Source organism: Prionailurus viverrinus, chromosome D4 (assembly GCF_022837055.1).
Source record: "Prionailurus viverrinus isolate Anna chromosome D4, UM_Priviv_1.0, whole genome shotgun sequence".
In the NCBI taxonomy this organism is placed as follows: domain Eukaryota; kingdom Metazoa; phylum Chordata; class Mammalia; order Carnivora; family Felidae; genus Prionailurus; species Prionailurus viverrinus.
This window is the reverse complement of record NC_062573.1, coordinates 87502500-87527629: the sequence shown is the minus strand read 5'-3', so window position 1 is coordinate 87527629 and position 25130 is coordinate 87502500. Positions and strand designations below refer to the sequence as shown.

General features: G+C 40.4%; 2 protein-coding genes across 9 annotated transcripts in view; one reads left to right on the top strand and one right to left on the bottom strand.

Annotated features, from left to right (window-relative positions):
* CENPP (centromere protein P) overlaps window positions 1–25130 on the top strand; it is a 228406-nt gene that overhangs the window by 61621 nt on the left and 141655 nt on the right. The window lies entirely within an intron of this gene.
* OGN (osteoglycin) lies at window positions 2186–23421 on the bottom strand. Its single transcript, XM_047830875.1, has 7 exons — window positions 23215–23421; window positions 22059–22305; window positions 19792–19885; window positions 9539–9697; window positions 6890–7092; window positions 4843–4938; window positions 2186–4049 (listed from the first exon to the last, which is right to left on the bottom strand). Exons 2-7 carry the CDS (start codon window positions 22260–22262, stop codon window positions 3879–3881), a joined length of 927 nt encoding a protein of 308 aa, XP_047686831.1. The 5' UTR covers window positions 22263–22305; window positions 23215–23421; the 3' UTR covers window positions 2186–3878.

Here is a 25130-nt window from a genome sequence, read left to right as displayed (position 1 = left end):
TCTTGTGGTTTTGATTTGCATTTACCTAATGATTAGTGATGTTGAGCATTGTTTCATGTGCATATTGGCCATTTGTATATCTTCTTTTGGAGAAATGTCTATTCACATCCTTTGCCCATTTTTAAATTGGGTGCTTTTTTCTTGTTGAGTTGTTGTTGTTGTTGTTGTTGTTGTTGTTGTTTTCCTTTAAGCTTACTTATTTTGAGAGAAAGTGAGCACGAGCAGGGGAAGGGCAGAGAGAGAGGGAGAGAGAATCCCAAGCAGGTTCCGCACCGACACCACAGAGCCGGATGCAGAGCTTGAACCCATGAACTGTGAGGTCATGAGCTGAGCTGAAACCAAGAGTTGGATGCTCAACCAACTGAGCCACCCAGGTGTCCCTGTAGGAGTGTTTTTTTTTTTTTTTTTAATGTATTCTAGACATTAATCCTTTATCAAGTGTATAGTTGGTAGATATCTTCTGTCATTCTTTGGATTGTCTTTTCATTCACTGGATAGTGTCCTTTTTTTTTTTTTAAATGTTTATTTATTTTTAAGAGAGAGAGTAAGACAGAGCGTGAGCAGGGGAAGGGCAGAGAGAGGGAGACACAGAATCCGAAGCAGGCTCCAGGCTCTGAGCTGTCAGCACAGAGCCTGACGCAGGACTCAAACCACGAACCGTGAGAACATGACCTGAGCCGAAGTCAGATGCCCAACCAACTGAGCCACCCAGGCGCCCTGATAATGTCCTTTGATGCAGAGAAGTTTTTAACTTTGCTGACATCCAGTTTATTTTTTTGTTGCCTATGCTTTTGATGTTACATCCAAGAACTCATTGCCAAATTCATTGTCATAAAGATTTTCCTCTTTTTTTCCCCTAAGAGTTTTGTAGTTTAGCTCTTAAGTTAAGATGTTTGATCCAACTTGAGTTAACTTTTGTATACAGTGTAAGCTAAGGGTACAGCTACATCCTTTTGCATGTGGATATCTGATTTTCTCGGCACTGTTTATTGAAGAGACAGTCCTTATTGAGTGGTCTTGGCACCTTTATTGAAAGTTGTTTGACCATATTTTCTTGGCTCTCTGTTCTCTTGCATTGTTCTATATGTTCCTGTCCATTCTAGTACCATACTTTCGGTTACTATAGCTTTGTAATTAACTTTGAAAATGAAAAAGTGTGAGTTCTCCAATTTTAGTCTTCTTTTCTAATTTCTTTTGCTTATTTGGAGTCCCTTGAGGTTCCATGTGAATTTTAGAATGTTTTTTTCTGTGTCTTCAAAAAATAGAATTGGGACTTCAATAGGGACTGCACTGAGTCTGGATTTCTTTGGGTGGTGCTGGTGTAGTAACTGTTCAGTCTTCTAGTCCATGGACACAGAATGTCTCTCCACTAATGGATGTCTTCTTAGTTCTTTCAGGAGTGTTTGTAAGGGTAAAATATTTTTAACTTTTTTTAAGTTTATTTATTTATATTGAGAGAGAGAGAGAGAGCGAGCGAGCAAGCCGGGGAGAGGCAGGGAGAGAATCCCAACCAAGCAGGCTTCATGCTGTCAGTGCAGAGCCCAATGTGGGGCTCAGTCTTATGAACTGTGAGATCACGAACTGGGCCAAAATCAAGAGTCGGATGCTTAATCGACTGAGCCGGCAAGGTGCCACTGAAATTGTCCTTTAAAGATAATTTTGGGGCTTCTGGGTGGCTTAGTTGGTTGAATGTCCAACTTTGGCTCAGGTCATGATCTCACGGCTCTGGAGTTCAAGCCCAGCGTCGAGCTTTCTGCTGACAGCTCAGAGCCTAGACCCTGCTTCAGATTCTGTGTCTTCCTCTCTCTCTGCTCCTCCCCTGCTCACACTGTGTCTCTCTGTCAAAAATAAACATTAAAAAAAAAATTAAAGATAATTCTGTAATTTAGACCTTTTACTAGTGCTCTTTCCTAATTATTATTTTGTGGACACCACAGAATTCTTGAATTCTCTAAAATTTGAATTAAGGTGTTTTTTCCTCTGTGAGTTTAGTTAGGTAAAGAATATAGGGCTACATCTGGAAACATGAGAGAAGTCTCCTCTGATGGCTTTTCCTGGTATCCCCAACACTCAGCTGTCCTTTATCCAGTTTATTTTTATCCAGATAAGTTTGTAATTTATTTCCATTGATTTATTCAAGACTGTGATAGTTTAAGATTCTATTTTTCCAAATGAAAGAGAGCTCTCTGTTTAAATGAATTTTATTTTGTACTTTTCATTGTATATTCAATCCAGATGTGCTCAATATTATAGTAAGCACTTTCAAGGTATAAAAGGAATATTGGATGTATTCTGTGAGCTTTCAGTCACAGAGAAATGAGGCATGCACACAAAATAATGAGAAAGCAGTATATAGTTATGATTACCAATTACCAAAATAAAATCAGCAAATGAGTTAGTAAGTGGTGTAGGGCTACTTGTTGTGGCCTTGAGAGATCATAGATGTTTCAATGAGAAAAGCTTATCTTGGGGTCAACCCTGACAAATGGGGGAAAAATTGAAAAACTGGAGCTCATTCTGTGTAGGGAAAAACAGAAGCAAATGCTTAAAAATATGAATAACTTCTGGGATTGGTGTACAGAGACCAACTTGATTCTAATGTATTATTTATGTTGGAAACAATATTGGAAATTTTCATATGCGCAGTTCGGACTCATGTGTCTAAAGCACTGATAATTTTGGATGTAACCTCAATGTGATAAGGAGACTAAGACTTCTGAGTGGGTTTTGGGCAAGAGGAAGGTTATTTTAGGATCTTTAATCTGGCAGCATTGTTTCCTCATAAGTTATCACCATTAGATTGAAGGTGGACTTACACTGTTCAATGACCAGTTAATCATGGGTCTGTAGGAAATGTTGCTCAGAAGCTTTCCTGTGAATGGATAGGCAGTTGGCATGAGTGTGATGCGTGTGGGTTGGGGGGTGGGGGGGAGGTAGTGTTCAGTAACACCACTAAATTGATTGTTTTCATGTCTTACATTTGGACAGATTTATTGATGAGATTCTCATCCCTATGGTGCTAAAAAGAAAATATTTTTCCGTATTTATCGTATTTGAAAGTCTTTACAATGGAGAACTTTATAGGTATTTTCTGAGATATGGGATGAACGTTCAGGTTTTTTATGAGCATACTGATTTTGGTCTGCTTGACTCCTTAAAATGTTTTATGGTAGACTTAGAATTTTAATATTTAGAGAAAGGAAAAATGTGTGCTGTTTTGCTAAAGCCTTTAACTGTGTGACCACAAAGCAGAATAACATTGGACATTACTCTGTTAGGTCTTTATCGGAGAGTAAAATTATGCTTTATTTGGAAAGTTCTGCCTAGGTATGAGACTGTTCACTATTTCTCAGGCTAAGTAAACATATAATAACTGCCTTAATAGAAAGAAAACAAGTTCCTGCTTCATAATGAAAAATGTGTGAATCATAACAGAAAAATGGGAGATTACTGGAAACACTTAGCTTTCAAAGTTTTTGGAACATCGTCCTTAAGTGCTTTAGGGATCAAGTAAAGGTCCGGAAAGATCAGCAGTTGAAAGTTTTTTGGACTTACCCTTTCATGTCATTAGTAATGGAAATAGTGCTTCTTAAATTGGGGTATTTATATAAAAACATACCTTTTAAATGGCACCATGGTATAAACTATGAGGATTTTGTAATGCTGCTTAAATATTTTCACATGACTTTGTTTTGAACTTCAGGATTCAGTTTTACATTTTGCTTGTTACGTGTAAGATTTGTGAACATCTTTGTTTAAAACATAGAATTCCTTCATCATGGGACACAAAGTTAATATTAAATATTTATGCTTTAGGCACTGTTGAGACAGATTATATGCATGTGTGTACTTTAGCTTATATGCTGCATTGATAGTGGTTAAAAGTATGACCCTACAGGCAATCTTTTCAAGCAGATAAAACTGTTGGGATGCTTTCCCAGGATGATGGGGTTTCCCTCCAGGCGTATCTCTTCAATGCGGTCCCGAATGTAACGGGTGTCGTTAGCCTTGCAGAATGTATCATCTGTGATTGAAGTTATGTTGTTAAACTAGAAAATAAAAGGAAAAAATTGTTCATAAATTTGAAATCTACCTTTTGTATTCTATGTGATGGGATCTTACAGAATATTCTATCTAAAAAGTGGTTTTTAAAATACTGTACATCCTGTGTATCCTCAGGGCAATAAAACCCTCTGTGCAATCTGAGTCCCCTCACCCCCGCAGTTTAAGTCTGCAGTGTTGCTTTGGAAGACAGATTGCTTGCTCTTACAGTAACATCCATGTAGCAGAAAGTTCTAAGCATAAATAAGATTATACTGGCTGGAAAAACTCTCCTGCTTTTGAGTGTCAACTCGGAATGGGCACCGTGTCCTTAAATGTCCCTTTACAGAAAGAAACAGGACAAATGGGGAATGCTGTGATGCTGGAAGACCAATTTTAGTTCCTCTCAGTTCCTCTTCACTCTTCTGTTACCTCAACATGAGATCAAGTGGACAGTATCCACTGCTGTTGGAGAAAGAGACACCAACCAGAGGGCGTAGCGCCCCCCACCCGCGGATGCCTCGGATCCATGTGTCACATTAACTAGGAGATGCCGTGTGCATGCCTGGCAACAGAGCCCACTCTAAGGGCAGACCTCACACCTCGGTTGCGGGTCCTCTGGGGGCTCGGGGGCTCTGGTCCTCTCTGGGCGGGGTGGGGTGGGGCTCTCAGGCCACCGAGTTAGTAATATTTGATGGGCATAATTTACATGTGGATAAATGAGCTTCCTAATGAGTCATAACATTGACTAATAGTAATTTACATTCACGTCATCAGATATTATGAAAGGAGCAGTCCTACCTGAAGATGAATTACACGTAGACTTTCTGGTAAATTAAGAGGCACAGATTCCAGGGCATTGTGGTCCAAGTACAGGAAGGAGAGGTTGTTCAGTTTCTGTAAGGAGAAGTTACTTCTGCTTGATCATCACTGAGGTCAGTACATTTTCACAGGATTCAAACTATGATATATGCACATGCGTCTACATGTGTGCACGTGTGCATGCATATACACATATGTGTACACATGTGTACATAGGTCCTGGTAATCAGTACTATCAATTGCTGCTTTGGTAGTTATTTGGTTTTAAGGGTTTTTTTTGTTTCCCAAGTAGTGTATTTTGGGCCTTTATGAAGGGTGATAAAGTCCTGCTGCACCCCCACATTTCTCTCCACTCATCGAACCACTGAGTACCCAGCCGTTCCCAGCCTCAGACCTCATGCTAGCTGCTGGGGCCATTTGACTTGTCTCGTGAACAGCTAGTAAGGTCATTTCCTATGCAGGATTGAGCTTGGCTCCTGGTGCTGCCATAACCTCTCTTGAACCTTTAGAACTTCTCATTTCACCTCCACCAGTTTCTAGCAAAATGGATATAGGCATATCTTGGACATGACGTGGGTTCGGTTCCAGAGGAACCACCACAATAAAGCGAATATTGCAATGAAGTGAGCCCAGTGTATTTCTTGGTTTCCCATCGCATATGAAGTTATGTTTACACTATGATATAGTAGGTTATGTCTAAAAATGAATGTGCATACCTTAATTAAAAATAATTTATTGCTAAAAAGGCTAGCCATCATCTGACGTTTCAGGGAGTTGTAATCCCTAATGACAGATCACCGTGACAAATGTAATAATAATGAAAAAGTTTAAAATATTGCAAGAATTAGCAAAATGTGACCTGGAGACACAGTGAGCAAACGCTGTTAGCAAAGGGGCACCACTGGACTTGCTCACTGCGGAGTCAGCCCAAACCTTCAGTTCGTAAAGAGTGCAGTGTCTGTGAAATGCAGTAAAATGGTGCACAATAGAATGCTTTGTGCCTGTGCTCCTAAGAGACGCGCTTGGTAGTGAGATGTTTCCAGGGCAATTTATTAAATATTTAGCAAGGTATGACTTTCCCCTACTGGTCTGTATTGAGTTACTCTTCATGATCAGTAGACCGTTACTGTGTATCATTTTATAATAGGGCTTCAAGATGGAAAGCATGTGTAAAGTTCAGAGCACTCAAACACTCCGTCTGTGAAGCGTTGATCAGCTCCTTAGGTCTTTAATATGTCAGTCAAAGGCTTACCAGCTGAAATTACTGTATCTTCAAATTGTAAAGGTTTTTTATGTTCAAAGTGAGTCCTGTTTTGAAAAGTCTCCTAATAATCCCTTAACTTCCGAGGAACTGTGATGTGCCTTCGCAGTGTCCCTTACAACTGAAAAGGGATTCCTTAAGTGTAAACAGGAAGAAAAGGAAAATGAAATATTTTTACATTTTCTGACAGATTGCACGTGTGGACTAATTGTACCTTTGTGTGATTGTTATAAACTTGATGATATTTCATAGTGTTTCTGTTAGATGTTATCATTAGAAGCCACAAACTTTACTTATGAATGAGGTCTGCTGCCAGTAGCAGCCCAATCATCTGTTTATCTGGGGCTTCTTCCAGGACTGGGAATGAGTATGTCCCCTGTGCAGGTCTCAGCTGAGGCGGTAATTTCGCCGTAGACTGTGCATTTGGACACAACCTGGCTATGTAAATCAGAGTGGATCACCTTCCCTTTTTCCTGTACGTAGGTTTTCTTGAGTTACTAAATGAAGAAGTGTATTTAATTTGTACCGTATATAGAATTTTGTACTAGGTGCCGTTGTGGAACTCAAAAGAATTTTATGGGCTAATACTTTCAAGTGGTAGAAGTAAAACTGAGCATTTACTTTTGGAACTGTATTTTCCGGCATTTGTAAAAACAGTTTTAAAATATAAAACAAAATTTTAGACCAGAGTTTCTCTTTCTTTTATCATATTACCATTGGTTGTATAAACTGATACTGTGTGTGGTCACAGTATACAAAACTTACTTTGAATGTATTTGCTTTGATTCCTCTACTCTTGATTTTGTTGTATTTTGCATTAAATAAAGTAAGCTTGGGAGGAAGAACTGGAAGTTTCAGTAGTTGATTTTCAGCTAGTGTAAGTTCTTCTAACAGAGAAAGTTTTGAAAAAGTACCGTCTTCTATATCTTCAATCAAATTTCCCGTGAAATCAAGTCTTCTTAAGTTGGCTTGAAGGAAAAATATACAGAAAATATACAAAAAATATGAAGTTAAAGTCTCATTTATGTGGACTGAAGAAGCAGCACTGGTGTATCAGGTCATTCAAACACCTTTTATTTTTAGTATCTAATAGTGTCTGTAATGAGTAGATCAGTAAATTTTGTTGAATACATAGTGAGCATCCCTCTGTGCTTGACACCGATGGCCTTTGTCTCTTGAGCCCTAGAGTCTCAGGGTTGGAAGGGAACTTACAGTTAATGGAGTCCTTCCATCCTTCAGTGTTTGAATCCCCAGAATGCTGAGGTGGTTCGAAACAAACTGGTTGCAAATCATGGGAACTAAGCATGACTTTTTTTTTTTTTTTTTTTTTTTTTTGAGAGAGAGAGGGCGCAATTGAGTGAGGGGGAGAGAGAGAGGGAGAGAGAGAGAATGAGAGAGAGAATATCCCACAAGAGGCAGAGAGAAAGAGGGAGGGAGAGAAGAGCAGGGCTCACCCGATGCGGGGCTTGAGCTCACGAACCATGAGATCATGACCTGAGCCGTAGTCAGATGCTCAACAACTGAGCCGCACAGGTGCCTGAAGCATTACATTTGATTGAGTAGAATCATTGTAGGTATTGTTTTGGACTTTTCCGCAGAATGTTGCATTGTGATTGTAGATAAATTCTTAATCTCTCTATGCCTTATTGCTTAACAACAACAAACAGAAGTGTTCCCGAATTTGTTAAAGTGATGCAGACTGAGAGAGAAATTCAGTGCGTGTGTGTGTGTGTGTGTGTGTGTGTGTGTGTGTGTGAGAGAGAGAGAGAGAGAGAGAGAGAGAGAGAGAGAGTCAGACTTTTATTTGTCTGGGATGCTGAGGAAACCTTGCTTCTCATTCCGTATTTGAGGTAGTCACTGCAGACACTGAATTAGTGAATACGGACCCTTGCTCCCAGGGACTATAAAGGGTTAGGCTCCTTTGAGCCTCTGGTCACACATTTCTGTCAACCAATTAGTACAAAATTTTATGTTTCTTTTTTTTAATGTTTTTTTCATTTATTTTTGAGAGAGAGAGAATGAGTATGAGAGGGGCAGAGAGAGAGACACACACAGAATCTGAGGCAGAATTCAGGCTCTGAGCTGTCAGCACAGAGCCCGACGTGGGGCTCGAACTCATGGACCGCGAGATCATGACCTGAGCTGAAGTTGGATGCTTAGCCAACTGAGCCACCCAGGTGCCCCCTATGTGTTTCTTTTTAAGAGCATTGCAGTTAGTGTGTATTGTTGATATATTAACATTGAACTCACAGCCTCAGTTCTGTGGGTCACACTTGAATGAAGATTACCTACGCAGTGTTTTCCCTGTGAGGCAACTTGGGAACACTGGACGGCTCTTCGGTACTGCACTTGGGGAGCGTTTTAAATAGCGAAAAGCACAAAAATGTAGAAAATGTGGCCCTAAGTAGACTGAACAGGACGCCTCACAGTGTAAGAGCTGAAACAAAATGGCAGAGGTCACCCTGTTCAGCTGCGGCTAGGTAACCCCAGTGTTCTGCCACTGTGTACGTGTCTGCAAATGACTGTGGGAGTGTTTCATGTACTGGTTTTGGGGTCACAAATGCATGTGACCGCATAGGTGAGTGTGTAGGTGTGGAGTCCAGAAGTGATGAGCAACAACTGTACTAGGGTCATTTGGGAGCCACCAGCTGCAGCATGAATGCTGTTCCGGTTAATCTCATAAATGTGTAGTGGGGCCAGTGTGCATGTTTGGTGGGATTTTCTTCAGGGACTTGGCACCAGAGAAGTGGAGGGTTGTGCTGTGCTCACAGCAGTGCCCTGGAGGCAAGCTGTCGTGCGGTTTGACGGGATGTCAGAAGCATCCTGGGAAGGAGCGAAATGCATTAGTTCCACGTGAGAACCATCTGAGGAGTTGGGTGGTATTTCATGATGACACCTGGGCCTCTCCCCAGACCTCAGTTGAAATCTCTGAAGACTAGGGCCTGGTACCATTGTTTTTTACAATATTTCCCCAGATGGGTTTAGTATACAGCCAGGTTTAAGAACCTTGAGTTAAAGCAAGGGAAAGGAGACTTTCTGCTTTTATCGTGGTGGCAGCATTGTGAAGAAGGCATTCAGGTTGGAGAAGCACATTGGTCATACTGGTGCTCCTGATGGACCGAGGCAGACGGATCTCAGAGTCCTACGGCTAAGAAGGCGTCGTCGCCTATAGGTTTGATGGGCTGTCAACATCGACATGAAAGGCACCAGTAAAGAAAGGTGATGGGGACCTTTGAATGGAGTGGAAAGGAGTCACCAACAAGCCTGTGGATGTTTGTGAAGTGTGGTGGATACTTAAACACTCCAGCGGTGACTGCCCTAGATGTGACAGCCACAGGTGCCGAGAAGCTTGTGTTTTATGAGGCTAGCACTAACATGACTTAGTGTGAGTTATTTTATGTAAAGTTAACTTACGGATGTCTGCAAAATCTTTTGCCGTCAACTTTTTGATCTTGTTGAATCGTGCGTAAAGATAGGCTGACTCCTTCGGCAAGGGTGGTACGGCATCAATGTCAACCTCCTCACAGTACACAGAGCCGCTTAAACACACACACAACAGGCACGTGGGCATTTCTAAGTCGGGAAACAAAATCATAAAAATATAAACTGTAATTTAAAAACATTTGTCCTCCAGTGGTAAAATTATTGCTATCATGAGTTTTCTCACTAATCTGAAAAAATATTTTACAGAATTAAAGGTGATAGCAGGAAGGTATCATGGTTGTGTTAGCCAGTGACCTGTGTTGTACCTGATAACTGACCAGGATCTTATTTTAGATCCTGTAACCCCATATGTTTTTTATTCTCTATCATTTTAGCACTGAACATTTAATTGCTGAATTGATTTACATTTTCTGATTTGAATACTTAATGTTCATAAAGCAGAACATAAGGTAAACAAACATAAGCTTGATTCATCACTTGGTTTGGCACAGACACATTGCAGATGGATGACCGTAGCTAAGGAGCTTATAAACTACCAGGTAAGTAAGCAGACTATGCACTTGGACATGAGAGTGTCACGGAAACAGCAGGGACCCCATTGTATATCCTCATCATACCTCTTTATCTTCTTCAGCCTGGAACAATGCCTTAGTCTTTGTTGTTCATAACTTTAAAATTTTTGAATTTTAAGAACATTTTATTTGGGGGGACATTTATTTTGTAGAATGTCTTTCAGTTAGGGTTTGTCTGAGGTTCCTAATTTTTGATAGAAATATGATGGAAATGGTGTTGGTTCTGCTGTGCTGGGCATTGGGAAGCATGTGCTGTCTGCTTGACCCATTCCTTGATGATGCTCTCTTTGGTCTGCCATTAGGGAGTATCTTCTGAGAAAATACTTGGAGCTGCTAAACATCTGGTCTGTCACCAAACTGCCACCCAGTAATTTTATCATCTATTGATGGTTCTTACCTGAATTGTTTGTTACTAGGATAGTTTCAAATTATGATTTTCTAATTCCATCATTCTTTCTACGTTAGTTGACAGCTGGTGCAGCGTGGAACATTCCCTTCATATTTATTTAGTTTTATCAGTTGAGTATGAACTTAGGAATTCCTTATCCCATGGGTCATAGTAAGTTACCATCATATTTATTTTGATCATCAAATCGTCACAGATCAGCCAGTGTGAACTCTTTTAAGCTTTTTTTTTCTGTCACAGCTGTGTTCTGTTTAAATGACACTTAATTACACATATTTCACTTGTGTAATTTATAACTTTTCAGCATTATGTATATACCCATGAAACCATTATTGCAATTGAAGTAATTGACGTAGTCATCACCCCAGAGTGTTGTCATGCTCTTTGTAATCCGTCCCTCCCAGCAACCACTCTGGTCTGCTTTCTGTCCATTCACAGCAGTTGGCATTTCCAAGAGAACCAAGCAGTATATCCTCTCATCGAGCTTCTTCCTCTCTGCATATCAGCAATTCATTCCTCTTTATTACTGAATAGTATTTCATTGTATTAATATATGCAGCTTGTATAGTCCTTCCTTATGGGCATTTGGGTTTTTAGTTTTTGACTATTCCTTAGAAAGCTGCTGTGAACATTTATGTAGAACTTTTGTGGTTGTGATACTTGCGTTTCTCTTGAGTAAATACCTAACAGCAGAATGGCTGGGCCATCTTATAGATGTGTAGCTTTTGAAGAAGGTCCCACACTGTTTTCCTTAAAGATTATGCCATTTTATAGTCCCTTCAGCGCAGAAGGATTCTAGTTACTCCACATCCTCGTGCGCGTTCGGTACTATTAGACTTTTTACGTAAGGCATGTTGTGGTACTTGTGGTTTAATTTATATTTTCCTAATGACTGATGTGCTGAGCAATTTTTTATAAACTTATTTACCATCCACATATTTTTGTGGTAGAATGTTCATATCATTTGCCTATTTTTAATTTTTTTTCAATGTTCATCTATTTTTGAGAGTGACAGAGCATGAGCAGGGAGGGGCAGAGAGAGGGAGACACAATCTGAAACGGGGTCCAGGCTCTGAGCTGTCAGCATAGAACCTGATGCAGGGCTTAGACCCATGAACCATGAGACCATGACCCGAGCCAAAGTCAGTTGCTTAACCGACTGAGCCAACCAGGAGCTCCCCATTTGCCTCCCTTTTTTTTTTTTTTTAATATTTATTATTTTTGAGACAGAGAGCACATGAGCGGGGGAGGGGCAGAGAGGAGCATAGAGGATCTGAAGCAGGCTCCAGGCTCTGACCTGACAGTAGAGAGCCAGATGTGGGGCTCGAACCCATGAGCCTGAGCCGAAGTTGGATGCTCAAACAACTGAGCCACTCATTTACCTATTTTTAAATGGTGATTTTGTATTATTGTCACTGAATTATAAGAGTTTATATTGTAGATACAAGTTGTTTCTCAGATTTATGTTTAGCAAATGTTTTCCTTTATGTGGCTTGTCTTTTTGTTTTCTTATCAATGTCTTTTGAATAGCAAATATTTTTTATTTTCATGAAGAATAGTTGATTCCTTTATGGTTTGTGCTATTTGTCCTATATTTAAGAAATCTTTGCCAACCACTATCTTATCCTAGGTTTTCGTTTGAAGGTTGTATAGTCTAAGCTCTTGATGTTTAGGTTTGAGGTCCATTTTGAGTTAATTTTTATATATGGTGTCAGGAAAGTTCATCTTTTTAACTTACAGCTCTCAAGTTTTTCAGTACCATTTTTTGAAATGATTATCCTTTCCCCATTGAATTTCATTGACACCATTGTAAAAAACAAACAGGGGCGCCTGGGTGGCGCAGTCGGTTAAGCGTCCGACTTCAGCCAGGTCACGATCTCGCGGTCCGTGAGTTCAAGCCCCGCGTCGGGCTCTGGGCTGATGGCTCAGAGCCTGGAGCCTGCTTCCGATTCTGTGTCTGCCTCTCTCTCTGCCCCTACCCCGTTCATGCTCTGTCTCTCTCTGTCCCAAAAATAAATAAACGTTGAAAAAAAAAATTAAAAAACAAACAAACAAACAGACAAACAAACAAAAGTTGACCCTATTGTGTAAATGTATTCCTGGACTGTATTCTGTTTTGCTGATTTACTTGTTTTTTGTTTTTGTTTTCATTTTTGTCCATATATGTATGTTTATCTTTAGAGAAAGAGAGCACACATGAGGAGGGGGGCAGGGGAGGGAGGGAGGGGAAGAGAGAGAGAGAGAGAGGGAGAGAAAGAGAATCTTAAGCAGACTCCACGCTGAGCATGGAGCCAGAGATCATGACCTGAGCTGGAAATCAAGGGTCTGAAGCTCAACCAACTTAGCTTGTTTACTTGCTTATTTTTATGCTAATGCCACAATGACTTGCTTCCTGTAACATTATAGTAAGTTTTCATATCAGGTGGTGTAAATCCTCCAACTGTATTCTTCAACATTGTTATGACTATTCTAAGCTCTTTGCATTTCCACATAAATTTCAGAGTCAGCCTCTTAATTTCAAAAAGACTGCTAAAAATTTAATTGGGATTGAGTTAAATCCTATAAATAAATTTGTGAAAAATTGACATCTTAATGATACTGAGTTTTCTGGTCCTTGAACATAATATATCCATATTTTTAGGTTGTCTTTAATTTCTCTCAGCATAGTTGTCTCGATTTCAGTGTGCAGGTCTTATATGTCTCTTACAAATTTATACCTACATTTTGAAAAATAATTTTGATTGATTAAAATGTTAAATATCCCCATTATTCTTTAAGAACTCTCTTATTTTTTGGCATAATAAGATGTCTCAGAGCAGTCTTGCCTTTTCCCTGCCCCAAGCCTGATATCAGTTATTTCTTCAAGGAGTATTGGTTTCTTTTTGTGGAGACTGATATTTAGAAACCAAGATTTGAATGTTGATGTGCTCATTGCTGCTAGCATCTCATTGCTTCTAGGCTCTTTCCACAAGGAGGGATGGGAAATATATGTATGTGTATTTGTCTGTTTCTCCGTATTTAATATACATATATACACAGGTATATGTGGAATATGTGGCATAGACATATACGTACATTCTTACATATGGACATAAATACACACATACACACACACACCTCATGTGCATATATACACATATACTGTCACATAGAGACAAACGTGTATACACGCAAACCTCAGAGAAATTGTACATTTGGTTCCACTGCAGTAAAGTGAATATTGTAATAAAACAAGTCAGATGAACTTTTTGGTTTCCTGGTGCCTATAAACATTGTGTTTATACCATACTGTAGTCTGTGAAGGGTGCAGTAGTAGTATATCTAACGACACAGTGTTCATACCTTAATTAGAGATGCTCTATTGTTGGGGAGCCTGGGTGTCTCAGTCAGTTAAGCGTCTGACTTTGGCTCAGGTCATGATCTCCTGGTTCGTGAGTTCAAGTTCTGCATCGGCCTGTCTGCTGTCAAGCACAGAGCCCACTTTGGATCGTCTGTCCCCCTCTCTCTGCCTCTCCCCTGCTCGCTCTCTCCTCAAAAAATAAATAAACATTAAAAAAAACACTCTACCGTTAAGAAATGCTAACCATCATCTCAGCTTCCAGTGAGCCACGATTTTTTTGCTGGTGGAGGGTCTTGCTTGATGTTGATGGCTGCTGACCCTACAGGGTGGTGGCAGCTGTGGCCATCTCTGGAAATAAGACAACTGTGACGTTTGCCACGTTGACTGACTCTTCTCTCAAGAACGATTTCTCTGTAGCACGTGATGCTGTTTGGTAGCATTTTTACACACAGAACTTCCTTCAAACCCGGAGTCTGTCTTGTCACACCCTGTCCGCTGCTCTGTCAGCTAAGTTCGTGTGATATTCTCAATTCTGTGTTGTCATTTTGACACTCTTCACAGCATCGTCACCAGGAGCACACTCCGTCTCAGGAAACCACTTTCTTTGTTCACCCACGGGAAGCAAGTCCCCATCCGTTGGAGTTTTATCCTGAGGTGGCCCAGCTCCCTGCCGTCTTCAGGCCCCCCTTCTGCTTCCGGTTCTCCTGTTTCCACACGTCTGCGGTGACTTCCTCCCCTGGAGTCCTGAACCCCTCGAAGTCCTCCCTGGGGCTGGAACCAGCTTCTTCCCAACTCCTGTTCGTGTTGAATCGTGACCTCTTCCCATGAATCCCCAATGTTCTTCATGGCATCTAGGATGGTGACTCCTTCCCAGGATGTTTTCAGTTTACTCTGCCCAGATCCATCAGAGCAATCGGTGTGTATGGCAGCTATGAGCTCACGAAAGGTGTCTCTTAACTAATGAGACTTGGAGGTCAGAATTACCCCTCGATCGGCTGCAGAATGGTGGTGGTGTTGGCAGCAGGCATGAAAGCAACAGTAATCTCATTGCTCGTCTCCATCAGAGCTCTTGGGTGACCAGGTGCAATGTCTTTGAGCAGTAATCTTTTGGAAGGAATCTTTTTTCCTGAGCAGCAGGTCTCAACAGTGGACTCGAACCACTCGGTCAGCCGTGTTGTGGACAGATCTGCTGTCCGCCAGGCTTTGTTGTTCCAAGTAAAGAGCACGGGCGGAGGAGATTTTGCGCGATTGCTACAGGCTTAGGATTTTCAGAATGGCCAGTGAGCTTCCACCTGGCTTCCACCTCAAGTCACCATCTGCGTCCGCTCCTGAGCAGAGTCTGCCTGTCCCTGGAGGCTTTGAAGCCAGGCACTGACTTCTCCTCTCCAGCCATGAAAATCCTAGGTGGCATCTTCTTCCGGCAGAAGCCTCTTTCATCTGCATGGAAAGTCTGCTGTTGAGTGTGAGCACCTTCCTGAGTCCTCTCGGCCAGATCTTCCGGATAATTCCGGCAGCTTCTGCGTCAGCACGTGCTGCCTCACCTTGCACTTGGGCGTCACAGAGAGAGCTTCTTTCCCCAAACCTCCTGAGCCAACCTCTGCTAGCTCCTACCTCTTCTGCTCCTTCCTTACCTCCTCAGCCTTCGCCGGATCGAAGAGTCTGGGCCTTGCTCTGGGCGAGGCTTTGGCTGAAGGGAACGTCGTGGCCGCTTTGATCTCCCATCCAGACCGGCCAGACTTCCTCCGTATCAGCAGTCCGGCTATTTCCCTTGCTCATCACCCGTGTGTCCACTGGAGTGGCACATGTGTGCAGCGTCCTTCAAGGACTCTTCCTTTGCCTTCACGACTTGGCTACCTGTTTGGCACAAGTGGCCTAGATTTCAGCCTGGCTTGGGTTTCGCCCTGTCTTCCTTACGAAGCTTAATCTTTTCTAGCTTGTGACTGAACGCGAGAGACGCGTGACTCCTCCTTTCACTTGAACGCTTGGGGGCCCTTGTGGGGTTCTGAGTGGGCCTAATGTCAGTACTGTTGTGTCTCAGGGAATGGGGAGGCCTGAGGAGGGGGACAGAGATGCAGGGGGTTGGGGGACGGGTGAGCAGCCAGAACACCACAGTTGATCAGCTATCAGTTTATCCGTTAAGTTCACCATCCTATATGGCTTGGCTCGCGGTGCCTCAGCTTAGCATGGTAACATCAAAGATCACAGATCACCGAAACAAATATAATGATGATGAACAAGTTTGGAAAAATGGTGCCAAAGACTTGTTCCACACACGGTTGCCGTAAACCTTCCATTTGTGAAAAATGCAGTGTCTGTGGAGCGCAATGAAGCGAGGCGCAGCAGAACAAGGCGTGCCTGTACCTATTTCTGTATCTGCATACAGACCAGACGAGTTGGTGCCGATCTCTTGCTTCCAGTCCAACTCCACAGTGTTCCCTCTGGGCTTCCCCCACCACGTCTGTAGCACCTTCTCTGACCGAGAAACCTGGCTCTCATTACCCAGCGTATATACCTCACTCAGTGCTAGGCCTCACATTAAGGGGTTTCATCGCTGTGGACCCGCATCGCCCTGGAAAAGAAACCTGCTTGCTGGAATGTCCATGTTTATCCATTCTGTTTTGTCTATAGCCTGGAGTTAAGGGTTACTTGGGTTAATTTTTCTTTTCACTTTAGTGTGTTACTCATTTGAAATGAAATTGTTTCTATTTGTATGCCAGTTTTTTTTTTATCTTATCCTTGTATATTTTATTTATAAATGTAATTGTTTACCTATATGAACTATAACCTTGTTCAAAGCCAAATCTACGGGGGCGCCTGGGTGGCTCAGTTGGTTGAGCGTGTGACTCCGGCTCAGGTCATGATCTCACCGTCTGTGGTTTTGAGCCCCGCGTTGGGTTCTGTGCTGATAGCTCAGAACCTGGAGCCTGCTTTGGATTCTGTGTCTTCCTCTGTCTCTCTCTCTGTCCCTCTCCCACTTGTGCTCTCTCTCTCTCTCTCTCTCTCTCTCTCTCTCTCACACACACACACACACACACACACACACAAATAAACTTAATTAAATAAATAAAATCTTACACAAAAAAAATAAAACCAAATCTACAGAGAAAGTGTATACTTAGAGAAGTTCCACACTCCTGTTCCCCCACCCCACCAACGTCCATCTCTCCCTCCTTGCCACCCCTGGTCCCGTGTGTAACCTGTGGGTAACTAGTTGCCACGATTAAATTACCTTTCTTGAATGTCGTTTCACACAAGTGAGCTGATGCATGTATATTTTCTTGTGTCTCTTTCTTTCTTGGATGAAAGGCAGCATACTGTAGCTACTCCTTTGCACTTTGGCTTTTCTTGTATAATATATTCTGGAAATCACTTCATGTTAGTTCATAGAGATCTTCCTTGTTTATTTTCACAACTGCATAGTATGCCCTTGCGTGGACTTGCCGTACATTATTCAACCTCCCTTCAGTGTTTGGGCAGTTAGATTGTTGCCAGAGTTTTGTGTTTGCAGGCAGTGTTCCAGTGATGTTTGCACATGTATTTTCTCCCTCGTGGGGGTGTATCTCTAGGGTGAATTCCTAGAAGTTGATTGCTACGTCACAAAGTAAGTGCATACCGGCCTTGTTAGATATTGCCAAATTCCTGTCCAAAAACATGGTACTTACTTGTATTTCTGCCAGCAGTGTATGAGGGTCTCTGATACCCCAAGGCCTTGCCAATGGATTATATTGGTTTAATGTCACAGTTTTAATTTTTGTCCATCAGATAGGTTAAAAATCTTTGTGTCTCAATATAATTTAAACTTACATTTCTGTATGTGTGAGATTGAACGTCTTCTCATATGTTTAAGGGCCATTTTTATATCACTTTGTGAATTGCCTATTCATCTGGTTTTACCAATGGATTTTTTGCCATTTTCTTTTTTCTGGCTTTTTATATGTTCTTTATAAATTAGAGATATTAACTTTTTTTTCTATTTTTCTCATTTTTCAGTTATGCTTGACTTCATTTATGATGCTGTTTCCCATGGAAAAGTTTCATTTCATGGGATCAAATTTATTGATCTTTTCTATTATTTTCTCTGGATTATGAGGCATCGCACACACAGTTTATCTTCTAGTATTTACATCATTTCACTTTTTACGTTTTGACCCTAATTTATTTGGAGGGGTTTATTTTTCTGTGAAAAGTGTGGATCTAACAGTATCCCTTTTCCATTGACTATTCAGTTGTCCAACAACATATTTTATTTATTTTTAAAGTTTTTTTAAGTTTTTATTTAAATTCCAGTCAGTTAACATACAGTGTGATATTACATTCAGGGTTCAACACCATTTTTAAAAAATACCATCTGTAGGGCTCCCGGCTGGCTCAGTCGGTGGAACGTGTGACTCTTGTTCTCAGGGTTGTAAGTTTGAGCCCCATGATGGGTAGAGATTAAAAATAAAATCTTTAAAAATACCATCTTTGCTTCAGAAGTGATTTAAGATGCCTTATTTACTATATACTAAGTTTCTACATGTGTTTCTGTTTTTCTGAATTTTGTATGCTATTCACATACCAGTATCACACGTATTTAAGTATATAGACATTGAAGTATATTCTAATGTAGTATGTCTGGTTTCTGCAGATACCTGCCATTTTTCAGTGATTCCATGCAGGTTTGATTTTTCTACATGAACTTGAGAATCCTCCTTACCAGCTCTTTAAAGCAGTTTATTGTTACAAATTTAGGAAGAGCTGACATCTTTACGATGCTGAGTCATCCTATCCAAGGGCAAGGGATGTCTTACTAATTAGTGTGTGATTTTATTTCATGTTGTCCTGTGAAATGTCCTGTGAAATGCTGTTCCATGATAGAACAAAAATAAACCAAATAGATAGGAGTTATTGAGGAGGACTGTGTTATTTTGTACATTTTCTGTTGTTTTAATTAAAATGTATATTACAGTTATTCATGTATAAGCCATCTTTATGTCTTCTGTGAGTTTCTTGAAGTTAAGAATTATATTTTATTTCCCTTACGCCCAGGCTGTACATAGTATTTGTAAATAGTTGATGTTAAATAACTGTTTCTTGAAGGGATTTTATATAGACAGAAGCACACTCTGTAGAGGCTAAACTTGTACTTTGGTTATTCTTGAATGTTCCTGTTCCATGTTTGTCATTCAAAATGTGGGATGGCCAAGGGATACAGGAGTACTGATGCATAGGGGCACTTGTACCCCAATGTTTATAGCAGCACTCTCAACAATAGCCAAATTATGGAAAGAGCCTAAATGTCCATCAACGGATGAATGGATAAAGAAATTCTGGTTTATATACACAATGGAGTACTACATGGCAATGAGAAAGAACGAAATATGGCCCTTTGTAGCAACGTGGATGGAGCTGGAGAGTGTGATGCTAAGTGAAATAAGCCATACAGAGAAAGATAGATACCATATGTTTTCACTCTTATGTGGATCCTGAGAAACTTAACAGAAACCCATGGGGGAGGGGAAGGAAAAAAAAAAAAAGAGGTTAGAGTGGGAGAGAGCCAAAGCATAGGAGACTCTTAAAAACTGAGAACAAACTGAGGGTTGATGGGGGGTGGGAGGGAGGGGAGGGTGGGTGATGGGTATTGAGGAGGGCACCTTTTGGGATGAGCACTGGGTGTGGTATGGAAACCAATTTCTCAATAAATTTCATATATTGAAAAAAAAAAACAAAAAAACCAAAATGTGGGATGGCAAATGATGTGCACTCCCAACATACCAGCTGACGTTATCACTGGAGATAAAATTCTGCTGTTTTAATTTACTGTATCCTAAGGCCATTTTTTACTACTCTAAGGAATAAAGTTCCATAATAACCTATTTATGACTGTTCTTTGTGAGACACGAGATGACATGGTATGCATACTTACCGTCACTTTCTTTTTTGGGGGATGGTGGTGTTACACTCTCATCTTTTTGTAACTGAACACTTTTCTCATCGGGTAATATCACAGTTTCTTTTTCCTATTTGAAAAATAAAAATTTGTTATCAGGTGTGATAAAGTCTGATTTTGACTCTAAAACTGAGAGTCATAGGCAACACCTGCCTTCTCATGGTCATAGTGGCATTTCTTTTGTGCTACAGTAAGATTTTGTGTATTGTTCATTAAACTTACAAGGTAAATATTTGTTTACCTTGTTTGTACTCCAGACTGTCAACCCCTTGAGTAAAAGAGGTCTTTTAAATTTTTTAATTTTTTTTTATCTCCAAAACCCTATCTCAGTGCCTTTGCCTTCTATATGTTGAATATATTGAAATTCCAAATGGGAGCTGGAGGGAACTCTCCGACACAGAATGAAAGTTTTTCTGAGTTGCAGCCTGAAATGAGACCATCTTCATGTAGGGTAGGTCTCTTGAGTATTCTTTATGGTCTTGTCTTTTTCTTTCTTTCTTTCTTTCTTTCTTTCTTTCTTTCTTTCTTTCTTTCTTTCTTTTTAATTTGAGAGAGAGAGAACTGGAGAGAAGGGCAAAGGGAGAGAGGGAGAGAATCTTAAGCAGGCTCCACGCTCAGCATGAAGCCCAATGCAAGGCTGGATCCCACAACACTGGGATCATGTGTGGTCTTGTCTTAATTGAGTTCCTGATACCAGATTCTACCATGTTCAACAGGATTGAGGCACTAGTCACGTCGCATGTGTTGGACATAGAGTAAGCTTTTGTCCTCTTCTGCAAGTGACCCTTCATTACCTCATGCATGAACAACACCCTGGCACTTGGAGCCCTTTTATTCTCCTCTGCCTACCCCATTTGGACCCCCAGTCCAGACTGTTTGCTCTGGGGGTCTGTATCACTCTTTCCTATCTTGGGAGAGAACATTTTCTGCCATTAGACTAACATAGGTTGCATGGGGCCCCAGTCTGTGCCCTCCAGAATCATGTTACCCTTCATGTCCATCTTGACTCCTTTATTCTCCCAAGTGCGTTCTGTTGGAACAGCCCCTCCACTTAAGTACTGTTGAATTCTACTCTGCTCCACAATTACCTTAGTCCCTATATTTGTATTAAGAGCATAGACTTCTAAAGCAATGTAGAGAAAAGAAGCAAAGAACTTACTAGCTACTTTTTAGGGACCATGGAATTTTGAAGGTTTTTTTTTGTTTGTTTTGTTTTTGTTTTTAACTGATTGATAGATTCTAATCATCCATGTGAGCCAATAGCTTATTGGTACGATAGGCCTTTTTTAAAAATCTGGAGCTATGACTAGTGATATCTATCTTTTTTCTCTTAATGTTGGGCAAAAATAATACTCAGCATATTAACCAACTCCATTGAAAGAAATTACAGTGTTAACATTTAGTCATTGTGCACTGAAGAAAAGCAGTCAACATTGTTATATACTTGGCTGCATTTTTCATTTTCCATTCTGTCTGTGTATGTGAGACACATACACACACACGCACACACCGTAGGCAGGACCAGATACTTATGTGCTGCATTAACTTTTTCCTTACCCGGCGTTCATTTCTGCGTGCCAAGAAAACCGCAAGTAATTACTCAGCCTGTGCAAGTGGAGTACAAAAGATGGGATATGAAGTCATCCCTGTAGAATATTAACTCAAGGACAATTTACAGTCACTTGATACAAATTGATAAGAGTCTGAGTCGTTGAAACTGATTAAAAATTAAGCCCCACCGTAAGGAGTTTTTCATTTTTTGGTAACTTACATAGTTGGCATATGTAAGTGAAATGCTATAGACCCCAAAATAAGTATGTAATTCCATGAACCACTTCTTCCTAAATTAATAAATCTTAAGCTGGTAATCCAAGATTGTTTCTCCTAATACACAATTTCTCCTATTTTATTTGGAGGCAATATAATATGCACATATAGGGAGTTTTATAACATTACTTAGAAATCCTCAACCAGTAAGAGATCATCTTAAAGTTTATTTTTCCTTAAATTTTGTTTTGGTTGCTATAGATACTGCTTGGTTACCATAGATTCTTTTTATTAATTTGGGAGGCATGCATACCTCCCCAAAGTATAATCCTGGAGACAGTTTTTTGAATTACTTTCAGTCATTACAAGTGCTTTTTCTTTCCCCTTTTCAGACACATTAAAAAAAAAAAACCCAAAAACATGCATCTAAATGGGTGACTGTTTCAGAAGTTAAATTTAGAGTAGAAATAAAGTACCTTAATATTTTTTCCATCCAGATATTTATCCTCAGAATCTTGACTAAACAAGGTTTCTTCAGAATGATCTGTCCCATAGTGATAGGTGATGCGTGGGTCCTGCTGAGCTGGTGGTGCCAGCTTTATCAGAGGCACGGACAGGAGCAGGAGAAGCACAGACTGCAGCATCGTCATGCTAGCGAAGTCCAGGTGCCTGGAGTTCATGAGCTGGTGGCCTGCTGACTGCGGGACAATGCTCTCTTTTTCCCTGGAAGTAAAAATGCAGACCTTCGAAGCAATATTTAAAAGCTTAGAGGACTTTTTGGCAGGGTGTACGCAGTAGGGGCCAGAGAACAAGTATTTAACCCTTAGTGATCTTTAATTAGATGCTGAAAGTTTCTATGTATCAGTGACATTCTTAAAAATAGTCTCAGAAAGTGGTTTTATTTCTTTTTCTGTCAAAACCCAAGTAATGTTGATAATTTCAGTTTCTTAATAGTTAGATGCTGTAAACAAGGTCCTTGTAAGCAACGGAAATCTTAGGATACCTGTAGTATAAATAGTTAAGACTCATGATCCTGCCTCATGTGAGTTAAAAATATCATATTTCAACTTTGCTATTTTATAAGAACTCTTGATTTGTAATGGTATGAGTTTCTATAAGTTCCAAGAGTTTTGGAACTTAAACTTTAAATTTAACATGAAAAGTAGTTATTAACACTTTTAGGTGATAAAGCATATATGAAAATGTTTTTGATTTTTTTTAGTTTTTCAGTTTTCATAGATACTCTTTTCGTGTAATAACATTGTTTTTAAATTTAAACTACGAAAAACACAAAAATAGTATTGCAGACTAGAAAAAATAGAGAACTGTAATCAAGGATTTGGGGGAAGGAGATGGGGAGGAATCTCTTAGGTTCGTCAATGATGCACATTTCAGACAGAATCCCCCAGAATTGCTGGCGCTGCATTGTGGATGCCAGTTTGTCAAAAATCAGTGGCTAAAAAGCCTGGTTTTGTGACTTTGCAGCACCTGCAGGGATGTCAAAGTGACGCAGTGACAACAGTTGTTTGAGGTAACTGAAAAATAAAAAATCAGAGGTGGCCTTTGCATTTATGAAGACTGAGAATCACATCTTAAACGATATTTAAAATGATACACGAAAGAAGAGCCTACCGTTGTAGCTTTTTTGAAGGTTCTTGTGGTTTTCGTCAGTGGAAGCTCATGCCTGTGTATTAGCCCCAAGGAGGAAGGTGGTGGATCAGTTTCAAACTGCTGCATAGTTTCGTGACCGGCTGCTCTGAGTGCAGTTCGTCTGCATGGAGACCCTCCCCGGGCCATGCAGCGTGAGGGCTCCCCAGCTGTGCTCGTGGGTCTGCAGGGCCGTCTGCTTCCACACTACGTCATGTCAGAAACTCTTAGGTTTCCCGAATATCGTTTATGACGAGGACATAGTTTGAAAGTCATGCTTTTTATTTTAATGCTTCTCAAGGAGATAAAACATCTGCGTTTTCAGTGAAATAAAACACCAAACTAAAGTCTGTGCTCTTAATTTTGTGAGGGGTAAAAATACTGTTCTAGTATCACAGTTAGGACACAGCCAAGAAATTTCCAATGCAAAAATTAGTTTTAGCATAAATTATCTTCAAGTTTAATCATCCGGGGTCTCCTTTTCTTTAATTCCATATAACACAGATCCAAGTGTGAGAGTTTTTAAAAAATAAATTTGATTTGTAATTTGGAGTTTGGTAGTAAAAGATACTTTTGTTTGCTAAATTTAGGAAACTGTAAAAGTGGTCTTAATAATAAATTTGATTTTTAAAAGTCCAAATGGTATTTTAGATAATTGTATGAACATCTTTAAAGATTCACTTTCATTTTTATCACTTTCTGGTGCTTTTAGCAATCAAGCTAACACTTCTTTCTCCCCTAAAGTATAAATTTGGGGCATCTGGGTGTCTCAGTCGGTTAAGTGTCCCACTTTGGCTCAGGTCATGGTCTCACAGTTCATGGGTTCGAGCTCCACATCAGGCTTTCTTCTGTCAGCCCAGAGCCCGCTTCAGATCCTCTGTCCCCCTCTCTCTCTGCCCCTCTCCCCTCTCAAAAATAAATAAACATTAAAAAAGCAAACAAATTCAATAAATGTGGATATGGATAAATATTTTATTAAAAATAGAAAATAAAAGAATACCAATTTGTTCTCTTTTCTATTCAAAATTACCTTTAGAGTCTTTCAGATTGAAGCTTGTACAAACTAAGACTTGAATCCTCATGATTTTATTTGAATGTGAATTACTTTACATTTAGTTGTGATCTTCTCTGGTTTCGGTTGATACAAATGATCAATTTTATGGCTTTAAGGATACTGTAACAATTTTGGAGCCTTTGCACATATCTGATAATGAAACAGCAAATATTGATCTGTTTTGCATTGTGTGGTAAGTTTGTTGAAAAATGAACAGGAGAGATATTAAATGTCAGATTTAGAGGACCTTAGAGACTGGGTATTTTACTAGTGACGTACACAGCGTGGTATTTGTGTTTTGTGATTTACGGCCTCTCTCCTTGGAAAGTTAGCACTGGTGACAGTTCCTTTGGCACCCATCCATTGAGTGAGCGTGCTCAGCACCACTTTTCTACCAGAAGTACACAGGTGCACTCAGACCCACGAGAGTCCAGTTCTCCCAAGAAGGGTCTCCCCTGTTGGCACTGATCTTGAAGGAGTTAACTTCTTTGGGCCTCAGTTTCTTTATCTCTTGGACAGAATCTAGTTCCCACAGAGTTTTTCGGCCTCAGCACTGTTGAAATCTTGGAGTAGGGGTGTCTGGGTGGCTCAGTCGGTTAAGCATCTGACTCTTGATTTCAGCTTAGGTCATGATATCAAGGTTCACAGGATCAAGCCTTCTTGGAATTCTCTCTCTCTGCTCCTCCCCTAGTGGAGTGTGCGCCTGGGCACTCTTTCTTTCTGCCTTTCAAATAAATTTAAAAAAAAAACCAGAAATCTTGGACTAGATAGTTCTTTGGGTTGCGAGCTGTCCTTTGCATTGTGGGGCATTTTGCAGCATCCCTGCCCTCTGCCCGCTAGATAGCAG

Coding starts and splice junctions, on each gene's coding strand:
- OGN (XM_047830875.1), bottom strand. CDS start 22,262: ATGAACTCCAGGCACCTGGACTTCGCTAGCATGACGATGCTGCAGTCT. Junction 9,698..19,791: donor CCCCAAAAAAGAAAGTGACG/GTAAGTATGCAT, acceptor TTCCCGACTTAG/AAATGCCCACGTGCCTGTTG. Junction 7,093..9,538: donor AAAAGATTTTGCAGACATCC/GTAAGTTAACTT, acceptor TTTTCCTTCAAG/CCAACTTAAGAAGACTTGAT.